This window comes from Ursus arctos, unplaced genomic scaffold, assembly GCF_023065955.2.
Source record: "Ursus arctos isolate Adak ecotype North America unplaced genomic scaffold, UrsArc2.0 scaffold_2, whole genome shotgun sequence".
Classification (NCBI taxonomy): Eukaryota; Metazoa; Chordata; class Mammalia; order Carnivora; family Ursidae; genus Ursus; species Ursus arctos.
This window is the reverse complement of record NW_026622874.1, coordinates 1,326,550-1,351,512: the sequence shown is the minus strand read 5'-3', so window position 1 is coordinate 1,351,512 and position 24,963 is coordinate 1,326,550. Positions and strand designations below refer to the sequence as shown.

At 42.7% G+C, this 24,963-nt stretch overlaps 1 protein-coding gene across 1 annotated transcript; it reads left to right on the top strand.

The window, feature by feature from the left end:
* The first annotated feature begins 217 nt into the window (after positions 1–217).
* On the top strand, positions 218–24,900 carry FH (fumarate hydratase). The gene is made up of 10 exons (XM_026487552.4): positions 218–425; positions 6,793–6,927; positions 9,981–10,091; positions 11,801–11,977; positions 14,204–14,386; positions 16,511–16,676; positions 17,796–17,999; positions 19,481–19,608; positions 21,678–21,831; positions 24,530–24,900. Exons 1-10 carry the CDS (start codon positions 300–302, stop codon positions 24,670–24,672), a joined length of 1,527 nt encoding a protein of 508 aa, XP_026343337.1. The 5' UTR covers positions 218–299; the 3' UTR covers positions 24,673–24,900.
* The last annotated feature ends 63 nt before the right edge of the window (positions 24,901–24,963 follow it).

Below are 24,963 nucleotides of genomic sequence, written 5' to 3'. Positions count from 1 at the left end.
CCGGTCCTCCCGCCTCACACCGCGATCCGCTGTCTCCGGGTAACCGGAGCCTCCTTCCCCAGAATTCCCTTCGCACAATTTCCCATGAACCCGAGGGCTCCAAAGGTCCGCTCCACAGCAAGGAAGTTAGCCCCACCCCTCACTCTTTACTGGCCGCTCACGATTGGTCCCGCCCCACTCCCTGGGCTTGAGGCTGTTGATTGGATAAGAGCGAGGCGCCGTGGGCGGGACGGGTTCCGACAGCCCGCGCGGAGGCGTGGCCTCAACCCCCGCAAACTCTACCCAGGCACCGCTGCACCATGTATCGCGCCGTCCGACTTCTCGCGCGCTCGCGTCGCCTCGTGCGGCCTCCGGGCTCAGCCTCCGCTCCCGGGCTCGGAGAGGCGGCCGTCCTCCCACTGCGGCCCCCGAGCTTCGCCCGAATGGTGAGCGCGCGCCGTCCGAGCCCCGGCCTCCTAGCGATGACCTTCAGCTGTGCGCTCGCCGGCCAGGCAGGCGGGAGAGATTCCCGGGGCGTCCGGGCTCAGCCCAGCGTGGGCTGCGTGCCCGTGTGGCTGGCCTCCGGGCCTCGCGGGGCCGCGGCCTCCGCTAGCGAGCGCTTGGGCGGGGGCGGCATGCGGCGGCGAGGGTCCCGCGGGGCTCCCGGGGGCGTTCCGGGGCGCCCCAGCCGCACTCACTGCTGCGTTCCTGGGGTGCGGACGCCCCTCCCTGGCCGCTGCCCTGCGGACCGTGCCGGGCTGGGAGGCTGGGGCGACCGAGCTGCCTCCCTGCTCCTTAGCAGCCTGGCCGGTGTGATGGTCGCCTCCGACCTGGGGCTGCGTGGTGATCTGCTTTCGGGCCTCCAGCTGGGTTTGAAGGTTCTTAGGAACTTACACGATTTTGCTTTTTATGTAATTGCCTGTTTGGTTTGTTAGGCTGACTGTGGTTCCCTCACTTTTGTAAAACTTGAACCTTGCAGCGAGGGACAGAGTGCGCTGAAGTATGTTAGGGGACACTGGGTAGGATCTGACTGTAGCTAAGTCAGGGCTTTTTATTCAGAAACACCTAAGGAGCTTAACGGTCCAAGTTCAACTCTTTTGCTCTTGAGAGTGGCACCTTCAGTAATTTGGGCTTTAACGAGCATTTTAAAGACTTATGCACACGTGTATTTTTAGGAAAAGTTTGGAAAATAAATGGTAGTTGAGGAAGAGTTACTGTTGTGCACAGTTCACGGTGCTGTAGTATGAGCTTTGCAGTCAGATGTGATTTCAGGTCCTGCACTGCTGCTCAGAGTTGGGGTTTGGGGCAACTTGTCTTTGTGCCTGGGTTTCTGCATGTAAAGTGGAAATAAGAACAGGTACGCAGCAAGACTGCTCGTGTAAAAGTACTTTGTGTTTGGCAGATAGGGAGTGCTTATCAAATCAGTGCCCCCATCTAGTGTGTTTCAAAGGCCCAAGATACTTTCTGAACTATAAACTTGAAGGTGATTTCGTGGCATTACTGTGCTTGAAACTACAAAATCAGGGGTGCTTTATGTTCCTGCAACTCCCTGCTCTAATCATTTTAATGCATTTTAGAGTCTTTTAAAAATTTATGTAGTTTCTACTGATTTTGTGTTTTGCAAAAGGGAATCGGAGACTGGAGAACTGCATCTGTCCTGCTCTAAACGTTCAAAAAATAGCACTGTCTTGCTTTTAGTGTTGGAATGATAGGAATGATAGCTAAGATGAAATGAAGATAGATTTTCCACCCTAATTCTGACTATACCTTCTGCCCTCTAAGCTCCCTCCAAAATCTTTGTGTTGATTTTATGAGAAGTTTTTCTTTTTGCTACTGTTGAGAATTTACATAACCCTAAATGCCCTAAGTTACCTTTTATCTAAAACAACACAAATGTTTATCCGGTGGGAACATAACGTATTTATTGAATGCCTGCTATGTACTGGGCCGTGTGAAAAAGACAGTATAGGCATAGAGTTTAGAGACTAGCAGGGGAGAATAAATAAGCAAAGAAATGATGTACGGTGATAAAAACTACGCAGGTGAGAGTGAGAATGTCTCATGGAGAATAGCTATAATAGTGCAGCTTTGATACTGCCTTGCTAGCATGCCGGATAGGGAAGCCCTACATCTTTTAAAGTCACTTTTATTTCCTTAATGATCTGCATAATGGCTGTAAAGTCTGGAAACATAGACAATATCTTCTATATTGCAATGTAATATCAATAAAACGTTTATTACATATTTGCCAGTATTGCAAGACTTGGTGGTCACCCTACATTTTAAGACCAGATAGACTTTTTCAGAAAGAAACCGAAAACCCGAACACAAAGAAGTCAAATATTGAATTTTCTATCTTTGGGTAGTGCTTTTACAGGAGAAATGATTTGGATTTTCTTGAACACCGAAATATTCTTTTAACCCACCCTAAACTGAGAATCTGAAAGGCATTTTATTTTTTAGGAGACGTCATGGTTCAGTTAATGGTTATCTTACACATGAATGTACATGGGGACATCTTAGAGGCTCAAGGCCTATATTTTTTACCTTTCTGATTTAGACTGGCATTCAGATTTTGAGAACACCTCATTAATTTCATACATTCCTGGGGTTAGTGACTGGTAAGAATAGTACTTGATATTTCTAGGGCCTAATGGCAATAAGACTGTAGTGAACACGACCATTACCCTTCATGCTTCTCCAGAAGTCGAGGTGATTTTAAATGAGCACGAATCTCACAGGAACCCATGGCAAGTTGCACTTTGTTCTGCCCCATGCCTGGCTGGTTGAACTCTTTAAACCACGGTGTTAACCTGAAGTGATAAACTGCCTTCTGCTAGAAACTCTTTCTGAATTATGGCATATGAAGGCACGGTTTTCAGAAACACTAGTTTTTTGTAACAGTGGATTATATTGTATGGATTAAAAACGTTTATTCATTTTTCATCAAAAGCACTGATCATTTTCTCATTAATTCAGGGTAAGCATCACTCCTCTTCTTCCCCAAGCCACTGGGAAGAGAGATATACGATAATGTGGAAAATCTTGAAAACCACACTAGTGCTTTTCAGACCTCAGGTGGACTCATTAGTGGATGGTGAAATCAATGTAGTGGGTAGTTACCAGCATTATTATTTTGACAGAATAGAAGGCATAGTAGAGAAAATATTCCTAGTGTTTCATGAAGTTTTCGTTTCAGCCTTGTGTACGTATATGCACGTGTTTATGTATGTACCAGATCGCTGTATAAAGGTCTTTTCTGGGGGTGACTGTTAAGAACACTTAAAGAAATTTGGCTTCTGTAGGTTTTTGAAAAGAATGTTTGAAGAGATTTGGTAAAGTTACCTGGTTTATTCTTCTGTCCATATATATATGAGCTTCTCTAATAGATGCTGACCACACATAAACATAGCCTCCTCTGACAGTTTTCTCTAATTCCTGGTGCCTTACAAGGTGTTTTACAGCATTGCTTCAGTTTCTATTTTACAAATTTATGCAACCTCTATATTTCCTGGGGTTCAAATAAAGAGATAACTGTTTGGCTTTTTGCAACAGTTTGTTACTTGCTACCTAAGCTGCTGCAAACAATACTTATTGTTGCAAATTTGGGATGTTGATTTTTATTATAGGGACAGTAAGCATATTTTTTGAAGTTTTTGCTGAGGTTGTGATTTCAGCCACAATTGACTTCTGCACATTTTAATGATCACTGTCAAGATCCTAGAATTTGATTTGGAATTAGAAAATTGTTAAGGTTTAAGCTGAAGAACATAGTAAGATGTATACATCTAGATCTTTCCAAGTAACTTTGAATGGATCTGAGTTTTAACATAAAAACCAGTTACTTAGGGGACAAGTTATTGCTGCTTTATGATGAAAATTTAATAATTTCGAACACAGAAAGCAATGATGTAAATCTAAGGAGTTGAACCTGATTCCTCAAGTGACTGATGGAAACTGACCTCCCTTTGGAGCTGGCATCTTGTTGCTGTCACATACTGAAGGGACGAGAGGAAGAAAAGCTAGCTCATGTGTCCAGTGTCACTGCTGTCATTGCTGGTGTTATTGGGCCAAAGTGTACTTTAACATACGTGGGAATTTCCTTAGGCTATCTAAAACAAAGATCATAATGCAAAGTATTTTTACTTGTGCATTTGAGATAGCATTGGTCTCAGGGTAGGAAGCAAGTGGGTGTATAGTGGTAGTGATGTCAGTGTAACCAAGCCCTACTAGAGAAAAATCTAACTACACATCTTCAGCTCCTTTTATTCTTCAGGGTTAGGGGTACAACTCAAGGGCTGGTTGTGGCCAATCTGAAGTTACTCCCTCCGCTTCTTGGGTTTTGGAAGTAGTAACAAAAAGTAGTAAAACAGATTTCGGGTTTTGACGGTCCAAGGTTTGAGGGTTTCAGGCCCTTCCTCTTGCTAACTGGGTGATCTCCTGAAATTATTTAATCTCTCCAAGTCCCAGTGTTTCCTCTAAGGTGGAGGTGGTAATAGTAAAATCTCCTAGAGGGAAAGTCAAATAAGGTGATACTTGGAAAGAAGTTGCTGCGTTAGCACAGTAGATGCTGAGGTGTGATTATTTTTATTAGCTGCTGCTGCTTACTGGCTTAGGCCGGTCCTCTGCAGACTTCTAGACGTGGAAAAAAAATGTACCTCATTGGTAGTATCACTGTGTTTCTACCTCGATACAATGATACTTTTCTATTTGTGCAATCGGAAGGCTTTATATCATATAAAGGGTTTTGTAAATCTCTCTAGTCCCAGGGGATAACTACAAATTAGATTTTTCTTTTTCAGAGGACTATTTACTAAAACAGAATTATTCGGCTAGGGATTTTTAAATCTTTTGAATCATCTGACCATATTTATTTCATAATTAATGCACATTAATTAAAGCTCTGAGTATCTTTCTGAAGTCTCCTTGATATAAATTGTCACATGTGAATTCCAACTTTTTAGTGTTTTACAATAAATATTTTTTTATAGTATTCTGAAATATTTGTTGAGCAGTTGTTAACTTTTTTATTAGCAGAAGTTGAGGTACTTGGTAGAATCCTAGGGTCTCCATAAAAGGGACTTTGGATCATGGGTTCTTATTCTGGGTGGTGGATTGGCTTCAAGATGTAAACTCCCTGAAATCATACATAAGATTTTTCATATATGTATGTTCATTTTTCTAGAGAAAGGATCCATAGCTTTCCTCATATCCTCAAAGGGTTCCATTGCCTTGAAAAGGTTAAGAACTGACCTAGCCCATCCTCCCTTATCTCTACATTTAATTTATAGATGAGAAGAGCTGACTTGCTGAAGGTGACACAGCTATTCATGGGGGCTGTTTGACTGCAAAGCCTGGACTGTTTATATCACACTATGGTGGGGCTCTTACTTAGTGTTTGTAGACTGTGGAGATGCTCTGCTTCAATGTCTAATATTTACAAATTTTAAAGTATCATTCTTAGGTCATTTTCTAAAGTTCCCAGTGAAATAGAGATTAAGCCAAGTACAATGAACTGGTTAAAGCTTTGCCAATAAGAGGTATACTCTTGAATTGGAAAAGATTACTATTTTTACTTCAGAGGTTTTCCTTTATCTTCTGTATGGTGTGTGAATTCTGTTGTTTGTCTTTAACATCTGCATTATTTGCAAATGATATCTGATGAGGGGTTAAATCCAAAATAGATAAAGAACTTACACAACTCAACACCAAAAAAAACAAATAATCTGATTGAAAAATGGGCAGAGGACTTGAATAGACATTTTTCCAAAGAGGATGTACAGGTGGCCAACAGAGGCATGAATTGTCAAGGAACTCCAAATCAAAACCACAATTACATATCACCTTCCACCTATCAGAATGACTAGAATCAGAAAGATTAGAAATAAGCGTTGGTGAGGGTGTAGAGAAGGAGGAACCCTTGTGTGCTGTCGGTGGGAATGCAAACTGGTGCAGCCCCTGTGGAGAGCAGGATGGAGCTTCCTCAAAAACTTAGGGATACCATGTGATTCAGTAATTCTACCCAAAGAAAGCAAAAACACTAATTCAAAAAAATAGATGCATCCTCGTGTTTATTGCAGCATTATTTACAGTAGCCAAATTATGGAAGCAGCCCGTGTCCACTGATAGACAAATAGATAAGGTGTGGTGTATATATGCAACGGAATATTACTCAGCCACAAGAAGATGAGATTTTTGTCATTTACAACAACATGAATGGACCTAGAGGGGTAGTATGCTAGACGAAATAAGTCAGAGAGAGACGAATACCATATAATTTCATTTATACATGGAATTTAAAAACCGAAACAAACGAATAAACAAACACAAAGCGAAGCAGACCCATAAACATAGAGAACAAACTGATGGTTGCCCGAGGGAAAGGGGATGAGGAGATGGGCAAATGGGTGAAGGGGAGTGGGAGGTCCAGGCTTCCAAACATGGAATGAAAGAAGTCGTGGGGTAGAAGGTACAGCATAGGGAGTATAGTGGGTGGTGTGGTAATAATGTGTGGTGACAGCTGGTAGCTACACTGTGGCGAGCGTAGCCGGACCTAGAGTTGTTGAGTCACCATGTTATACACCTGAAACTAGTGTAACATTGTTGTGTGTCAACTATACTCAAATAAAAAAAAAAAAATGTGTGACAGAAATTTGTCAAGAAAAGAACTGGAGAGTGGAATGAGAGTCGAGTGGGATTTTTTGTCCTTGTAGTACTTCCTAAGATTTCTTTCCCCTTACAGCTGAGAGATATTATTGCTTTGATACTCAGTTTCTTTTCAAGCTGTGACAGTGTCTTCATGTTTCTCTTTAGGCAAGCCAAAATTCCTTTAGGGTAGAGTTTGACACCTTTGGTGAACTCAAGGTCCCGAATGATAAATATTACGGCGCCCAGACTGTGAGATCTACAATGAATTTTAAGATTGGAGGTGCGACAGAACGCATGCCAGTAAGTGGTTTTACGGAAGTGTTGGCTTTATTCCAATGAGTCACTTTATTTTATAAATAAATATTTTACAGAGTTAAAATAAGTTATTGTGGAATTGGCTTTGTGAGTAATAGCATGTTTCTCTTTAAAATATCAAAGAACTTTTTGAAGTTTAGTACTATTTGAGCTGTGAGTTTGAATGTTTTAGAGTTTTATTTGCTAGAACTAAGTGATTTGTCTTTTTTTTATTTTTTATTTTTATTTTTTATTTTTTTAAAGATTTTTTTTATTTATTTATTCGACAGAGATAGAGACAGCCAGCGAGAGAGGGAACACAAGCAGGGGGAGTGGGAGAGGAAGAAGCAGGCTCATAGCAGAAGAGCCTGATGTGGGGCTCGATCCCACAACGCCAGCATCACGCCCTGAGCCGAAGGCAGACGCTTAACTGCTGTGCCACCCAGGCGCCCCGAGTCTTTTTTTTTTTTTTTTAATTAGGCTCCACGCCCAGCGTGGGGCCCAACATGCGGCTTGAACTCTAGACCCTGAGATCAAGACCTGAGCTGAAATCGAGAGTTGGACACTTAACCGTCTGAGCCACCCAGGCGCCCTGTGATTTGTCTTTTTATTTTTGCTGGGTTTTTTCAGATTTTTAGTAGAATTTTAGTTTAAACATTTTTAGTTTCAGTACTTAGTTTTTTAAACTGATTTAAGGCTGATTTTTAAAAACTGATTTAAAAGAAAACAGATTTTTCTTTAATATTACACTTTCTATCTTTCTTGGTTTTAGTTTCCAGAAAAGTATACACAAATACATAAACATATTATTCCTCACCACATCTGCCTTATAACAGGTAATACGTAAGTATACGTGCAGTGCCACACGAATGACTGAGGGACCACATTCGTTAAACCTCAGTTAGAAGATGCAGCAGTATGGAGCACCAAGAAAGAAAAAGGCTGTCCGAGTTGTGCGCTGTCACGGGTTATGTGATGGTGCATCTTGGTTTCAGAGCTGTTGGAGAGGGAAGAGGATGGAGGGACTGGCTTCCCTGTGCTGCTGGCGCCCAGCTCGGTATGAGCACTGGTCACTGCCAGGGTGCAGGACAGGCGAGGAGCCTCGAGGCATCCAGGCACCGTCCAGTGAGATACTGTTTAATAGCTGTCTTCTGAATATACTTTTTATCTTACAGTTGTTTTAACTTCCCTCTTTTAGCCCATTCCTAAGCCTTTATGACTGAATTCTGACAGGTGTATACAGTTTTACCACAGGCAGCTGACGCTTGGAAGAAAATCTTTTTGTCATTGCCACTGACAGGCAGCTTGGTGGTGGACGTAAACTAGGGTCAGATGACATGGTTAGGTGACGGGGTAGCCGCTGATCCTAAAATGTCCTCATCTAGTTCAACTCCTGGGACCGAGGAGGTCAGTGCCGAGCACTCTCGGTAGCAGTAAACATGGCTCAGTTTTAAGGGTCCTGCTTCAGGCAGCAGGGGTGGGGTTCAAGGGTGTGCGATTGCTGCTGCTGCCCCAGAAACAGGGCAGCTGTTTGCGTTACGCGTCTGTAAAAGATGGACACATGGGGTATCTGTTTTGTCACATTTTGCTTCATCTCGATTAATATCCTGAACTTTTAAAATACAAAGCAGACTGTGATGTGCCCTGGCCTGAGCAGTATGAGTAAATCCAGCCCTTTGTACCTGAGGTCCAAAGGAAAATAAAACCAAAAAAGATTATGAACTTCTAATGTGAGTAAATTAAGAATAACGAAACCCTTCTTTTTTCCCCAGTGACATTTTACCGTTTTATTGGAATCGTAGTCAGTGAAACGGTGCTGTGACTGTCTTTTCATTTTCTGAGTCCGCAGACACTGGGGTCAGTCGCTGCATTCGGATGGTCAGAGCGAAGGGGCCGTTGGTTCCGACTTTGGCAGGAGTTTAAGCCACCACTGCAGTGTGCTCCTGTCGAAATTCAAATTCCCATCCATGTCATGTTTAAAGTTTTTAAGTTTCTAATGCTGTGTGCCATTTGTTTCTATCTCACTGGGGTAAAACACTTAAAAATGTTTTAATTCTCGTTTCGTAGAATTCAAAATACAAATGTTCTCTTTATTTCCTTTTCTATTTGACCCTTGGCATGTCCTCTCTTCGGCCCAGGTTTAACATGTCCTATTCCTTCCTTTTCTTCATTTTTCACCCTGATTCCCCTTGAGGACTGTAGCTTCTCCTGTACTCTTTTCCCCACCCTTCCTTCCTCCCTTGCACACTTTCCCCCTTCAAACCTCTTGTGAGATCTAGACTATAATCTGCATTATTAATTTTGGTAAGAATACGTAATTCTCTGGTCTTAACAAAAACCAGATACCACTTCTTGAAGTGTCTTCAAAAGTTGCTGAATTTCATCTCTTTAAATTTGGTGAGCTGATTCAGAGCAGGAAGTGAAAAGACCTGCAAACTGGAAGGGTTTGAAATAGGGTTAGAGGCATCAGAAGCTGTCAGTCCCAAGTCTGTATGTAGTACCCTGGGTTTAAAGAAATATTCTGACGGACATTCCAGTGACTTAAGGAGTGTCAAAGCCTTGTTGACTAACTAGAATAACTGCTTTTTGGCTTTGGGATGAAATGATACCCATTTAGAATGGTTGTTTCAAACTTATTGGCGTTAAATATTCTTTTTATTTTTATTGTTTTTAAAAAGAAGAAGGAAAAATTATAATGTGGCATGAGATCCAGTGAGGGAAAATAACGGTGCTTGCTGGTGAAATGATTGAGTACTATTTGTGTTTATATACATGAAATAAACACATATCCGTTATAATATATTATAAGAAAGGGGTACAGGTTGGGGGGGGCAGACACACGTATTAAAGAGTCAACCTGTTTGCTCTTGTTTTGTTCCCTAAACAGATACATGATGAATCTTGGTTCGTTACATACCTGTGTGTAATCTTAGTGTTACTGTGGCATTACTTACTTCAGTGTTTTATGTACAGTTTTTGCACTTGCATAACATCATAATCTTAAATTTTTATGCTTAACAAAACTTGCAATTTTGAGATATTTTTCTGATTAATTTTAGATCCCAGTTATTAAAGCTTTCGGCATCTTGAAGCGAGCGGCTGCTGAAGTAAACCAGGATTATGGTCTTGACTCAAAGATTGCTGAGGCCATAATGAAGGCAGCAGACGAGGTAGGAGGTGCTACGTGTGCTCTTTACTCAGCGGCAGCCCACCCGCGTCTCCACTAGATGATGCTGGGCTCTGGCCGGGCAAAGGGGCACTGAGTTCCTGAGTTAGTGAATGTCATGGCAGCCTGGCCGTGTTCTTGTCTGGTGAGGATGTTAATGTGGTGATTTGATATTGTGGCAACAGTTTCTGGAGGATGCTGTACCTTTTATTGTGTTATTTTTTATTTATTTTTTGAAGACATTTATTTTAGGGAGAGAGAGAGAGAGGGGAGGGGGCAGAAGGAGATCTCTCAAGTGGGTTCCACACGGAGTCTGATGTGGGGCTCGATCTCACAACCCTGAGATCATGATCTGAGCTGAAACCAAGAGTCAGACACTTAACTGGCTGTGCCACCCAGACACCCTGACTTTTATTTTTAATTTTTTTGATTTTTCCTTTTAATTTATACAGTTTAAAGAAAACTTGAAGAGACACTGTTAAACTTGTATTTGATTTTTTATTTTATGTATAAATGATTCCTTTTAAAACTAGTCGATTATTTGATGTTATGTATGGAGAATGTAATTTCACTAATGCACTTAACGTGATCGTAAGGAAGTAGTCAGAGATAAAGGTTAAAAACCTGTATTTACAGTGTTGTTCATTGCAGTACTATTTACGGTAATAACAGATTAGACCGTACCGACCGTAACAGATGCTTATATACATTTCATAGTAGAGCCATAGAAAATTAGTTTCTTAAGAATGTCCTACGATAGAGTCTACCATATAGGAAGTATGGGGTCAGGGAGGTAGCAAAATGTATGTATTTTATGATCCTAATTGTGTTTGGAAAATATGAACAGAAAACATGTTTTTTTGTTGCTTGGGGCAGGCTTAAAGGGAGAAGCCAAAATGCCAAGAGTCACTGTTTCTGAGGGGTAGGGCTTTCGTAACTTACACACTTTGCTCACTTCTCAAAATGTTCCATACTGAACATCTATTATATAACCAGGAAAAAAGTTTTACTTTAAAATGGACTAATTGTTTAAGGTAATAATTTTCTAAGTGTGTAATGATTTTTTTAAGCTAAAATCATTCTAGAAGATGAAGTGAAGCACTCCTGTCTCAGAAAGCTTATAATTCAAAAACTAACGCATAAAATTATATGACAGAAATGGGGACAGATCTGGGCTGTATTTGTCTCTTCTCTTGGCAGTTTCTGCTCATCGGACATCTGTGCAGCGAAGTAGCTATTAGCAGACTCACTTTCAAGTAACTCGTTCATTATCGTGCTGACTCCAGCTGTAACGTCTGTTGGATAGTCCGCTGAGCACCACAGTAAATGTCTCTAAAACCACGTGTGCCAGCCTTCACAGGTGGCCCTATCTGGATAGCATTCGAGGAGGTAGTTGGAGATAGATGGAGAAGAAAGACGGCTTTGATTCGGTTTTCTCGTGCAATCCATGAAATTGTTCTTTCAGAGTAGGTAACCTTCCACTGTGTAAAGTAACGGTGGTTGGAACATGTGATGCTGCGGAAGCTTGGAGTCGGAGGACAAGCACGAGCTGTGTGGCACTGTCAGGAAATCAGTTAGCCTATGAGAGAAGGGAGCGTCTTTACAATAGCGCTTGATACGTGACTGCTTAATCATAGCTGATCACAGGAGCTAAATGGAGAGCGAATGTTTCTTATCTTGAATAATTCATTTTTTAAACTCTTTTTCCTGCAGGTAGCCGAAGGTAAATTAAATGATCACTTTCCTCTTGTGGTATGGCAGACTGGCTCAGGAACCCAGACAAATATGAATGTAAATGAAGTCATTAGCAATAGAGCAATTGAAATGCTAGGAGGTGAGCTTGGTAGCAAGAAACCCGTGCATCCCAATGATCACGTTAATAAAAGCCAGGTCAGTATATAATCTTTTCTTTGTTATAAATTGAAAAGGATACCTGAGATTGTGCTCAGGTATTAGCTTAAAACAGGCATTAGCTTTTTGACAAGGAAGGTTCATTTGGCTTGTATTCTTTAGTAGAAAGGACTTCTTACATGTTCTTATTTCTTTTAGGAATCTTGGGTCTATGTCTTGAACTTCATAAAAATCCCTATTAGGGCACCTGAATTTAGTATATATGTGTATTTTATTGTTTGGTTTGTTTTTTAAAAATGCTGTATTTTTAAATAATTTTAGAATTACAAAAGAATTACAAAGGTACTTCACACAGAGTTCCTGTATACCCTTCTCCCAGCTTTCTTAATGTTAAACATTATTCATAACCCTGGTACATTTATCACACTGTGAAATTAACATTGGTATACAGCACCCTTAACTAGACAGGCTTTATTAGGATGGCCCTAGTTTTCTACCAATATCTTTTTTCTCCCAAGATAATCCACGCTACACGTTGCATTTGGTCACTGTGTTCCCTTAGTCTCCTCCAGTCTCTGACAGCTTGTCTTTTGTTACCTTGACACTTTTGAAAGTAGCGGTCAGGTATTTTGTGGAACATTCCTCGGTTTGGGTTTGTTTGATGCTTTCTCATGATCAGATGGAGACGCTGGATTTTGGGAAGACTGTTGAGAAGTGAAGGGCTCCTCTTACTGCATCACGGCCGGGGTACATGATAGCACCAGGACTTGGGACTGGTGATGTGAACCAACCCTTTGGTTAGGCCGGGGGGCTCCTCCACCTTTCATCTCTGTTCGAAGTGAGCCGCGGAGGCCTGCCTGCACTCACGCCCTGCACTTAAGCTTCACTTTCTAAAGGGAGGAGTATCAAGGAATTTTTGGTCATATGTTAAAATCAACACAGAATTAATAGGTAATTTTGAGGCTGTGCAAACATCCTTAAACTTTTGTCCACAAATGTTATCATTCTTCAGTGGATCTTGCCTATAGCAGTTATGACTGTGATGTCTTAGTGGTGATTTTGCAGTCCCCTCGTTCCTTCTACTTGTATTAATTGGAACTTTTCTGTAAAGATTTGTCCTCGTCTCTCCACCCCAACACTTATTTGTTTATGTATATCAACATGGATTTGTGAATATTTATTTTTTAGAGTTCTAATCTGATACTGTTAGTATTTATGTTGTTGCTCAGATTGTTCCAGCTTTGGCAGCCTTCTCCGTTGGCTCCTCTGTCCTTTGGATGTACCCCCATCCTTTTTTACCCCTCCTTTTTTCTTTTTTAAAGTAGTTCTTTACTTTCTTCTGCCACCAGGTGCTCCAGGCTCATCATGTTGTATCTTCCCTGCCCCAGCCCCCATCAGCTCTCATTTTTCCAGGGAACTCTGGGAGGATCTTACTGGAAAATATTTAGAAATCAAGACCCAGTGCTAGGTGTAATTTAACATATTTTTAAGTATTAATGGGGAAGCTTTTTCACATAAGTTTACTGTTTGAAGGATTTTTCAAACTTATTAAATATATAACCTCCTCTTGTGTGTATACTGCAGGCTGAGATCTATGTGAGGGTAATGCAGTGTGTGCGTTCGGTGGAGGAGTGGGGAGGAGCTATGTGGGAAGTGAGATTGGGTGCACTGTGATTTAGGTTCCTTATACCGTTCATTCTACTTTTGTAAATGGTTTGACATTTTCCATAGTAAAAAGTTACAAAAATAATGCATCTTTTTTAAATAGCATAATAATGTAAAAGTATGGGGTTTCCAGTTGAAAACAGAGCACGGAGTGTGGACTTCCTGGTTAGGTCCCAGTTCTGCCAGTTCCTCAATGTTTTGGCAAGCCACATCATTTCTTTGAGAGCTTGGCTTTCCTATTTTTGAAGTAATGAACTACCTCACAAGAGTTTTACTCAAGTTTGATGAAAGACTGTACTGCGTAACTATAAGATATTTTATCGCTACCCTTACGTGCACTTGCTAACCGTACTTCTTCATGTTTCGCTGTCACTTACTAGCAGATATCATAATAGTATATGATACAGTCCTGAGTTCACTAAACCCGGTTGCTGTTCTTTGACCTTAAGTGACCTCTGACTTGCCACACATCATTGTAATTGAGCACTAAAGACATGCGTGCTGAGTAATCATTTAGTTAGATTTTTAATGGAGACATCCAAGTTTGTTTTTTGTTGCTTCTGATGTAAGCGTTTACATTTTCTGTAAATTTTCCGACAGAGCTCCAATGACACGTTTCCCACGGCGATGCACATTGCGGCCGCCGTGGAAGTCCATGCGGTGCTCCTGCCGGGGCTGCAGAAGCTGCACGACGCGCTCGACGCGAAGTCGAAGGAGTTTACCCAGATCATCAAAATTGGGCGAACGCACACCCAGGACGCCGTCCCTCTCACTCTCGGGCAGGTAGAGGAGCGTGGCTGGGTGTGCTTCCGTTCGGGGTTGGTGCAGGTGGCCCGCATCCTGCCCTCTAAGTCACCGTGGTGTAAAGGGCCAGGTCACAGCACTTCAGTTCAGTGGCAGAGACGGTTCTGCCTGGACCGGTCAGTAGTTTCACTGACGCCTTCTGAGGGGAAGAGCGCAGCGTGCAGACGGTGAGCTGGTCTCGGGGCAGTCGGCTCGGGTTGAGAGCTTCGCTCTGCTGTCTACAAGCAGTGGGACCTGGGGAAAATCAGTGAGCTTTTTCTGTGCCGCAGTTTTCTGAGCTTTAAAATGAGGAAAAGAACCTCTGCATCCTGGCCTGGTTGTGAGGTTCGAATCGGTTCATGTCGAGGGCTTAGAACCCTGCCGACGCGTAGTAATGAGCGCATCCTGGGGTTCGCTGTCACCATCGTCGTCATCGTCACCGACCGTCATCCTGTCTCCCTTTGTCTCTTCCTCTGGATTAATAGGCTCTACAAAAATTACTTTTAAATGGACTAAACAAGGCATATCTACCTCTAGGATCGTATTGGGCCACATGGGAAAGAGATACTACTCTCTTCTCCAAAATACCGGGAAGTGTTTTTATGTTTCTTGATCAGTGCCTCAAACAGTGTCTAATAGCATGCACCACGGAGGAGATGAAAGGAATTAGGCAGTAGTGCTGCTAGTAAAACTCTCCTGTGGTTTGGGAGGTAGGACTTGCACAGTCAGGTGTCTCAGGTGATGGCGAGGTGAGTGAGTGCTGCTTACTTGAAGAGAGTCCCATTTGTAGATTTGTTCAGACGGACACTGCGAGAAGTTTGATAGCTTAGCTTAATTTCAGTACGGAAGGAACGAGGAGAACAGAATGGTTCATTGGGATGCCGGCGGTGTGAGGGAAGCGAGCTCCCTAACTTCAGTCGTGTCTGAAGGCTCTTCTCTTTGCCTCACGGGTTCTTAGTGCATGGCGTGCTTTCTGCAGAAGAGCAGCGAATGTCTGAAACCTTTGAGGATCCCTCTGGTCGCGAATGTTTTCCTTGTTGGGTGTCACATGGTGGAAAACCACGGTGCTAACGTCTGGGCCATGACCTCCTCCTGTGTAATCTTCATTCTGCCTGTTACATCAGAAACAGTTTTCTGTCCGACTTCACCTTACCAGAGCACCTCCACTTGCTTTTGTTGAAATTGTCTTTTGCGTTTATGCAGGTTTTCCCCAATAAAAATAAACTTCTTCAGTGCCTGCAGCTGGTGTATCTGTTAGTGACATTAGATTGGATGGGTCAGGTCTACCTGAAAGGAGTCATAGCTTCTAAAATGTTGTCTTTAAAACAGTAAGATATTCTAATACGAGTCAAAAGCATTCATGGTTTTTCAGTGTTTTTAGGCAGGAAAAAGATAGCTTTAGTGTAACTGTATATTCTGGCTTGCTCAGTTGAGTTCTGGTTTATGCCTTTTGTCCCTGCATAATTCTTCAAAGGGGCCCTGCTGTGTTCAGACAGTAAATTCTGTGGCTTTCTTTTTTTAAAGTGTGCCAAATTCTGGGAACCAGTGGGACGTTAATAGCAGAATTGACTTGCATCTTGAAGCGATAGTCGTGCGATAGTCTTGCTCTAGCCTGTTACCGTCTTGTGCTATTCAATGAGCTGGTCAGCCTCTTGAATATTTTCAAAGCATAATCCTGTTCTCTGTTAGATTTTTAAACTGAAACTGTGTGGAGAAAATGTCTATGCTTGCATTTGTCTTGGGAGAGGATTCAGGGTTTTTCTTCTTTCTTGAAGTTGTCTGGGAGACACCAAAAAAAAAAAAAAATCACCTGTGAACAAACCAATAATTTAATGTACTAAAGTCTTTCTTTTTAAAATTTATTTCCTGTGTTGTTTCTCTTTGCTTTCTATTAAGAGAGGCTGCGTGTTATCCTCTGTGGCGTCGTCCCACCTTATAGGTTTATAAATCCTCATTTTTCCTTGTACTCTGTTCGTCGTAGGAATTAAAATGGTATACATACCACTTGGTAGCTCATAATTTAGTACCTGAAACATATTTAAAAGAACTTCTGTTTAACATTAGACTAACTTGTAAGCTGTTGGGAAATCACGAGTTCTCACCTTAATTTCCTTCTCTTTCCAGGAATTTAGTGGTTATGTTCAACAAGTGAAATATGCAATGACGAGAATAAAAGCCGCCTTGCCAAGGATCTACGAGCTCGCAGCTGGAGGCACCGCGGTCGGCACTGGCTTAAATACTAGAGTAGGCTTTGCAGAGAAGGTTGCTGCCAAAGTGGCTGCACTGACAGGTCAGTGATAATATGAATTACGACTCATTTTCGTTATACCTGCCCATATTTTCTAGGTGTTTCTGCTGTGAATTCTTGTGTATTTAAAGTTAAAAATAATACTTTCCCATCAAACATGTGTTTTATGTCTGTTTCAGAAGTTGCAGTGTTAATCCTTTTGCCTTTTAAGTTTCCCGTGTATGATTCGTACAGTATGTAATTAAATCCCGTCAGTGCTGGCTTGTTTACTCTCATGGTGCTCCTCGGTTATTTTCCCTTGAAAGCTGTTTCGAATACCCATTTTCAAAGCAGGCGAAATCAAAGGATGGTTGAGACACATTCCTTTCAGTGGTAAATATGTTGAGATATTGACAGGCTTAATTTCTTTTTTCCCTATATCATACTGGGGTATTTCTCTGAGTTAATGACCTTTTTGAATCTTGTTTTTCCTTTAGTAGAGAGAGTGCTGTGTTCTCGGTAATAACTGTTATTACAACTGAGTTGTCATCTCTAGAAAACTCTTCCAAAGATACAGATTCCAAAGATTACTAGCGGAAAGGACAGACATAATTAGACGATGCGCATTACTGCTCTCCAGCAGAGATTTGTTTTTCAGTCAGGTTTTAATCGAAAAGTACTGTATTATAGGGATTAGAATATGTGCTCTTCAAAATTTTGAACACAGGCGACATTGAGTGAAATGTCTAACTCCTTTTGGCCCCCTGCCCTCTTGGGATCTGTGGGGTTCTGGCTAAAGGAGGCACTAGAATGGCCCGAGATGGGGAAAAACTGTACTAGTAAAGGGGTGTGGAATAAAGTGAACCTGAGCTACTTTTCCTCCTTACTCGAAAGTAGTCAGGCATCATACATGTGTTCGCAGAAGAATAGCGTTTTTTCTTGCAGTGCATTTCCTGTTCTTGTTTCTTTATCCTTTAAACACGCTAGTATCACCAGATTCTTCTACTGGTTCAGGACTTCAACATAGACAAAGCTTGAATCATAAAATAAGCATTTTTTCTTGAAGTTAAGTGTTTCTTCTGTTTTTGCTTTTCATATCCTGGAACTTTCTGTTTAACTTGCTGATGTTAGAAAACACATTTCACTCTACCTGTTCAGTCGGAGTAATTTCTCTTTCTTCAGGCTTACCTTTTGTCACAGCCCCTAACAAGTTTGAAGCTCTGGCCGCGCACGATGCTTTGGTTGAGCTCAGTGGGGCCATGAACACGACCGCCTGCAGCCTGATGAAGATTGCAAACGATATTCGCTTTCTGGGTTCTGGTCCCCGCTCGGGTCTGGGAGAGCTGATCCTGCCTGAAAACGAGCCAGGAAGCAGTATCATGCCAGGTAATGACAGAGCTGCTGAACATCAGCGCCTGCGCTTGACAAGAGCCCGGGCATTCTCAGAGCAGAGTGTGTCTCCTTGTGGTCAGCATGATCCCAGGCATGGATCGGGACGTGTGGGGCACGCTCATTTCACCATGTCTGCTGGCCACCTGTAGTCAGGATTGGGAGCAGCACCCAGCAGTACAGGAGCAGAGAGTTAGGACGTGTACTTTGATTCCTACACGAGAGAATGTGTAAGTTCCATCTTTCATAATCCAGAGCCCGAAGAATTCTGAAACCAGCTGTTAAAGTGATCAGCATGGGTTGCATAAAAATGAATTCTTCCAACTGCCTGTTATTTCATTTCTTCCTGTGGGTTTTGGCCTGTCAGATAAGGGAAGTGACACAGACACTGGCTGTCTGGATTCTAGCGAGTCATTTGACAGACTCCTGTGACATTCACGGAGTCTGTGGGGACGTGTGGGCAGCCCTGTAAGATGAATGTGGTGGGTGAACAGTGACACTTCAGTGACACTAATGAGTGGACCTCACACTGGGGGCATGTCTCGGTAGCAGGCTGAAGGGCTCGGCCCCTCCAGCACTTGACTGGTGACGGAGAGCAAAGGCAGGGAATGCGTATGTGTCACATCAGCGGACAAGGGAACAGCCGTACGCCAGGTGACACGATCAAGGTTCATAAAGAAAGGCCTCTGTGGGCTTGAGTGAAACTGACAAAGTGACTTTTAATAGTGAAAAAGAAAGCTGACTGTAGATTCTTCTAAATCTGTGCGTGTGTATAGAATGAGAAGAGATCTGATTTTAAAATAGTTCAAGTTGAGAAACGATGTGAGTTTCGTTGACTGCAAATTCAAGGTGATTGCCTAGGAAAGAGAAACCCAGATTCACAGATAAAGAAATAACCTTTCCAGTGTGTTGCCGTGTACTGGTCAGAGGACTCTGGGGTGTCTGGTTCACACTTGAGCTCGTCAGAGGGGTGCTCCCGGGGCGGTGGGGCTCTGGAGACTTACGATAAGTAGAATTCCAGCTTAATGTCGGCTTCCTCCAAGAAGTCTCCCCAGTGTCAGCGAGGTGCCTCTTTTATGACTGTTCCCATAGCAGCCGGCTTCTCGGTATTTACGCCTCACGTGCTATAACTGCCAGCCCTCTCCCTCTCACCGCGGTGTGTTCAGTGCCTGGCTCCATAAATATGTGTACAATGGACAAACGCCGTGGAGATGGGGAGGACTGATTTAATGTGTGGGTGCGAGTACTCATGACTCATTAGCCATTGAATGAATGATTCATGGTTTGTGGCAACCCATCCCTCTCTCTTTGCTTGGTTTGTTTCATTGTATCAGCACTGATGGTTGGGGACTCGCTTTATTTAATGAAGTTAGATTTCCTTCTTTTCTTGCTTATTTGACATAATCCCTAATCTTAACGGACACTCGAGGCCTCGAGCATGTTTGATGTGGCGTCTTTCCTTGGTGGCTCTTTTGAAGGCAAGGTGAACCCGACCCAGTGTGAAGCGCTGACCATGGTTGCCGCCCAAGTCATGGGGAATCACGTCGCCGTCACCGTCGGGGGCAGCAATGGACATTTTGAGTTGAACGTTTTCAAGCCAATGATGGTAAGCTTTAGGTTCGATTTTTAATGCTTTTTGACTGAAGGCTAATTGTCTTGTGTTTTCTTTCATAAAGGTTTCTAAAGATTTCACGTTAGGCACGGGGATGATGAAAGTAGCAATTGGAAGTCAAGCATATGTTCATGTTAGAAGATTAAGCCTGGATATTTAATTAGGTGATTTTTAGCTCAAGGAATTTGATGGTTTGCTTTATTTAATAGGAAGAAAAACTCTGAAATAGGATGTGGGTTTCTTCCTCGTCACTCACCCAGTGGGGGGGACGCCGTTGGCTAGAAATAAGTCTCCTCAAGCTGTCCCTCAACCCTGTCTCCTCCTCACGTGGCTTCTTTCTTCTTCCCTCAAATTCTGTCTTAGAAGGATGACTCACGTTCGCCTTCAGGCAGATTCCTGCTCCAGGCTTCCACCCCAGCTTGTCCTTGGATTGTTCTCCTGGTCGTTTGGAATCCCCACGGACTTGATAACATCTGACCTTGGCCTTGAAACGCTTCCTCAGCGCCCTCCTCCCATGCTCTTCCCTGTCCCTCTCTGGCTCTCCTGCATCTGTTTTCTCTCTTCCACACGCCTGGAAAACATTCGTGTGTCTAAAATCTCTTCTTTACCTTCATCTTCACAAAGATGGAGCAGGGTGGCCCCATCCTTAATCTTTCCTCCAGTTCCCTCAGCTTCAGATAACAGCTGTCGTCGTTTGGAGTCCATTATTTGGGTAGAGTGTTTTATCTAAAAGATATTAGAGGCTTATTACCAGTTTGCATCTGGTATAAAGTCCAGTTTTAATTTGATAAGGACATGCAGTGACGAATATGAAGACTGTTTATTCGGTGTATTTGTCCAATCTGTATCAGGCACTATACTGGGTACCAGTGATAAAACAATAAGCAAGACGTATTTTTTTGCCCTCACGGAATGTACAGTCTCATGAAAAATAAAAGTCGGGCCAAAGCAGAACGCGGACATCTAAGCTTTTGCTTGCGTGTCGGATTCCAGTTAATGCCAGCTGCCTGGCAAATGTAGGTGTGCACCATATGTCTTGCTGATCTTTTTATTTTAAAAAACAAAGATCTATTTTTTGTCTTTTATAGAAAATACATCAAGGTAATCAACATTTGCCTTATATATATTTTTAAGATTTTATTTATTTGAGATAGAGAGCAAGAGCGAGAGAGAGCACGAGCAGGGGGAGAGGCAGGGCAGGCAGAGGGAGAAGCAGACTCCCTGCTGAGCAAGGAGCCTGATGCGGGACTCCATCCCAAAACCCGGGGATCATGACCTGAGCCGAAGGCAGACGCTTCACCAACTGAGCCCCCCAGGCGCCCCAACATTTGCCTTATATTAAAGTCATTAGTATCACATCAAACCCTGAAGTTCTGAGCCTTCTACTGGAGACCATTGTTGGGACTGTAGTTTTCAGACCCTGAGGTTTTAGACCAAAAGAGAGTGGAATGTGGATATATCTTTATACATATTGGAAATGTCATCAAAAAGGAAAAAAACGCTAAAGTAAACTAATTAATTTTATGTTTGTTTTAAATGTTGTGTGAAAGGTTATTTTAAAGGGTCTGAGGAATATTTGTGGTTAAGCATTAAAAACGTCTTGACCATTAAGACCTGGGAAGCCCTCACTGCACTGATTGCCTCAAATAGGCTGAACTTTCTAACGTCTGCATCTTTACTTCTCTTCAGGAGATTCTTTTTCCATCTCTGGTTATCTGAGTCCCCTCCATCAAATAGGACTTCACCGATTCCTGTAACTGAATTAATTTCTTTCTCTGTGCTAACATCTCATACCTGTGTTCTTTCACACTACAGGGTCTCTTGGGTTCCAGTTATTTGTATTTTTTTACCTCTTTTAGATTTCAGTGTCCTCAAATGTTCACAATTTCTTTCTGTGTTTCTGTGGGTATAGTGCTTTACAAGTCGTAGGAGTGCTGCATGTTTATCCAATTACGTATTTATTCATTTACAAACAGTACATAATATATATTATTGGACAGAAAAGTTAGGCTCAAAAAGCCGCTCTCTTTCTCTCCCTCTCCCCTTAACCCCTCCCATCACAGATCAAAAATGTGTTACACTCAGCCCGGCTGCTAGGGGACGCGGCCGTTTCCTTCACAGAAAACTGCGTCGTGGGAATCCAGGCCAACACAGAGAGGATCAACAAGCTGATGAATGAATCTCTGATGTTGGTGACTGCTCTCAACCCTCATATAGGTAAGGTTTAAGGAATAAGAATGTCATCTTGACTACAAATGGAAAAGCTAAAGTATTTTTAAGAGATAGTTGGGTCAAGGTGGACAGCAAATTCCTTTCAGGCATTGTTTAGTAAAATGTCATAAAATATTTAAAACTGTGTTATATTAATATGCTGTCGGTTATGCTTCATTTTATTTGAAATGTGGCAAACTCTGAAGTTCAGACTCACATCGATCTTAGTGGTACTGAGACGTTGAGATTCTGTGCAGACGAGCTGGGACAGGTCCCCTCTGTTGGTGGCGTCACTCGGTGGCACTGGCCGGTTGGCAGTGGGATGGATTGATTTTTCTGCCTTGTCTCGATGCTCTGCTACACTTTGATTTTGTTGTTTTATTCAATTCACAAGTGGGAAGTTACCAGTAAGAACAAAAGAAAAAGAGTGGTATTCATTGCTTACAGGGAAAGGCGGGAAAATATACGTATTTTATCTAAAACCATGACTCATATTGCAAGCCTTTTCCAGAATTATCAGTATTTTATTGCGTAAATTCAAACATACCGACTTGTGTTGTGGCCTGACTATAGCGGTTCTCACTAAAGACACGGTTTCAGCCTGTAGGTTTTGAGGCATTCGCTGCATTATGTTTCTACACCTTCTTACTGCTGAGCTGAGTCGTTAACATATTCTTTGATTTTCTATTTTATGATAAGCTATGGAACGGTCATTGGCACGATATGGTTGCTGTTTAAAATATTCCTCTATAGTCCTGAACTTTGAAGGCAGATTTTCTATTACTGGCTTCACATCGAGCTGCAGTTTCAGTGTTACGAAGCGAGAGCTCACGTGGCTGCTTCGTGTGCTCTGAGCTACTGTGTGCACATGTCTCCCGTTCTGTGCTGCAGTGTTGAGGTTGGGGATGGTACTTCGATCCTTCACAAACTGTTGCCCTTCAGCATTCAGCCAGAGCGCAGAGCGCCTCACAGGGGAACCCACAGGCTTATGTGAGAAATGTTCCCTCGCATGTGGACTTCAGAACACTTAAGTTAGAAGAGCTCCTAACTCTGAATAATTGATCAGACTTTCTTGGAATCAGTTTTCTGTGAGGTAAGGCCATACGAGGATAAATGGGCAAACCACACCTTGCTGGAAAGCGTGAGCCTTGTAGCAGCTGTCGCGGGTCCTCTGCCCCTCGCTATGGAGCAGGCTGGCTGGTGACAGGGTTCTGCGGGACCCGAAGAGTAGAGCTGAATGGTTAGCGTAAGACTCAGACTCTAACGTCCTCAATATAAGAGCACACGGTACCTCATGTTGACCCTGATCGATGAAAATTCTTTCTCAAAGTTACTCTGCTCGGTAAATGCACTTTTCAGCATGCTTAGCATTCACGAGTTCAGGTGAGTACTAAAACTGCCTGTAATCTGTTTCATAGATGGTTAATGGTTACATGCCAACAGGTAACATCTTGCCTGGTTGGCGATCGTGTTGCCTCGAGGCCTTTGTCCTCTGATCTGGAGGTGTCTGGGGTTTTTTCCTCCTTTGTTGGTTTCATTTTGGGGTTTTTTGTTTTTTGTTTTTTTTAAGATTTTATGTATTTGGGAGAGAGAGAACAAGCAGTGGGGAGGGGCAGAGGGAGAGGGAGAAGTGGGGGATCATGATCTGAGCCAAAGGCAGATGCTTCACCGACCGGGCCGCACAGGCGCCCTTCTGTGATCTTTCGTGCTTTTGCCTTCTGACCCTTTGTTTATTTGTGTTAAGACAACTTGCAAAGCCGTCCATGCCCTTAACCTTTGTTAATTCCAGAGGAAGGTAACTGAGGCCAGCAACACACCTGTGGTCTCTGGTACAGGATCTGTGCTAAAACTCCCCTGCATCCTCGTGATGTCTGGGAAGACGTCAGGGTACTGAGAAGTGCTGTTGGAGGCGGCTGGCAGGTGCCTCTCTCCGCACGGCCCCCGCCCGCCCCCCCAGCGCCAGTCCCCGCGGCTCCGCACAGGGTGGTTTGCTGCCGCACGACAGCACTCAGCCGGTTAGAATGGTTGTTTTTGGTTAAACGTGTTGCTGGAACCAACACGTATTTCTGCTACTCAGAAGTATGTTTTCATGTCTCGGTGCCATATCGTGTTCCTGTTCTTCCCCCTGGGAAAATGGGAGTTATTCTGTGGTGTAGTATTGACATTGGGAATAATGTTTTTGATCCTTTAAAAATTACTGTACATTAGCATTCAGCCCGAGAGCTAGACAGGGGAACCCAAAGGCGATCGAAGCAGCCAACTGCCCGCAGGAACAAATCTGTTATAGAAAGTGAGGTATGTTTACGTCTGTATCATTTAAGAAAAGGGAAGGTTTTATTCTGTGTCAGATATGACAGCTCTGAAGATAATCACTGTTAATTTTTTTTTTAAGATTTTATTTATTCAGCGCAAACGGGGGTGGGGCAGAGGGAGCAAGAGAGAGAATCTTAAGCAGACTCTGCGCTGAATGTGGAGCCGACACGGGGCTTGATCTCACGACCCTGAGATCATGACCTGAGCTGAAACCAAGATTTGGAGGCTTAACCTACTGAGCCACCCACGTGCCCCTATTAAGTATTTTTAAGATTAAAAATGTTACTGAAGAGATCAGTAGCCTCAGTCGACTAAATGATTGATTGCCTTTTACTTTAGAAAACCCGATTTCACTACAAAGGCCTACACTGGCTTTTTATTTTTTCTTCAGGGTATGACAAGGCGGCAAAGATTGCCAAGACAGCACACAAAAATGGATCCACGTTGAAGGCGACTGCTGTGGAACTTGGCTATCTCACCGCAGAGCAGTTCGACGAGTGGGTGAGACCTAAGGACATGCTGGGTCCAAAGTGATTGAAATAAATTTATAGTAAAAATAATTATGTTCTATAAAAGAAATGAAGAAACTCCTTATTAATGTTCTGAAACAGAAATGGATGAATGTGCAAGGAAGCTGCTCCTGAACTTGACTGTCTCTAGCAGAGCAACTTGGTTGATATATGAAACCCCAGGATGTGCTGGGTCCAAAGTGAATTTGAAAAGTGTAAGTGAAGTGATTAAATTGTATAAAGTCAAAGAAAACAGACTCATTTTTCTTTTATGTTAATTGACTGTATTATAGTCTAATCTCATTTCTGCGTGTGT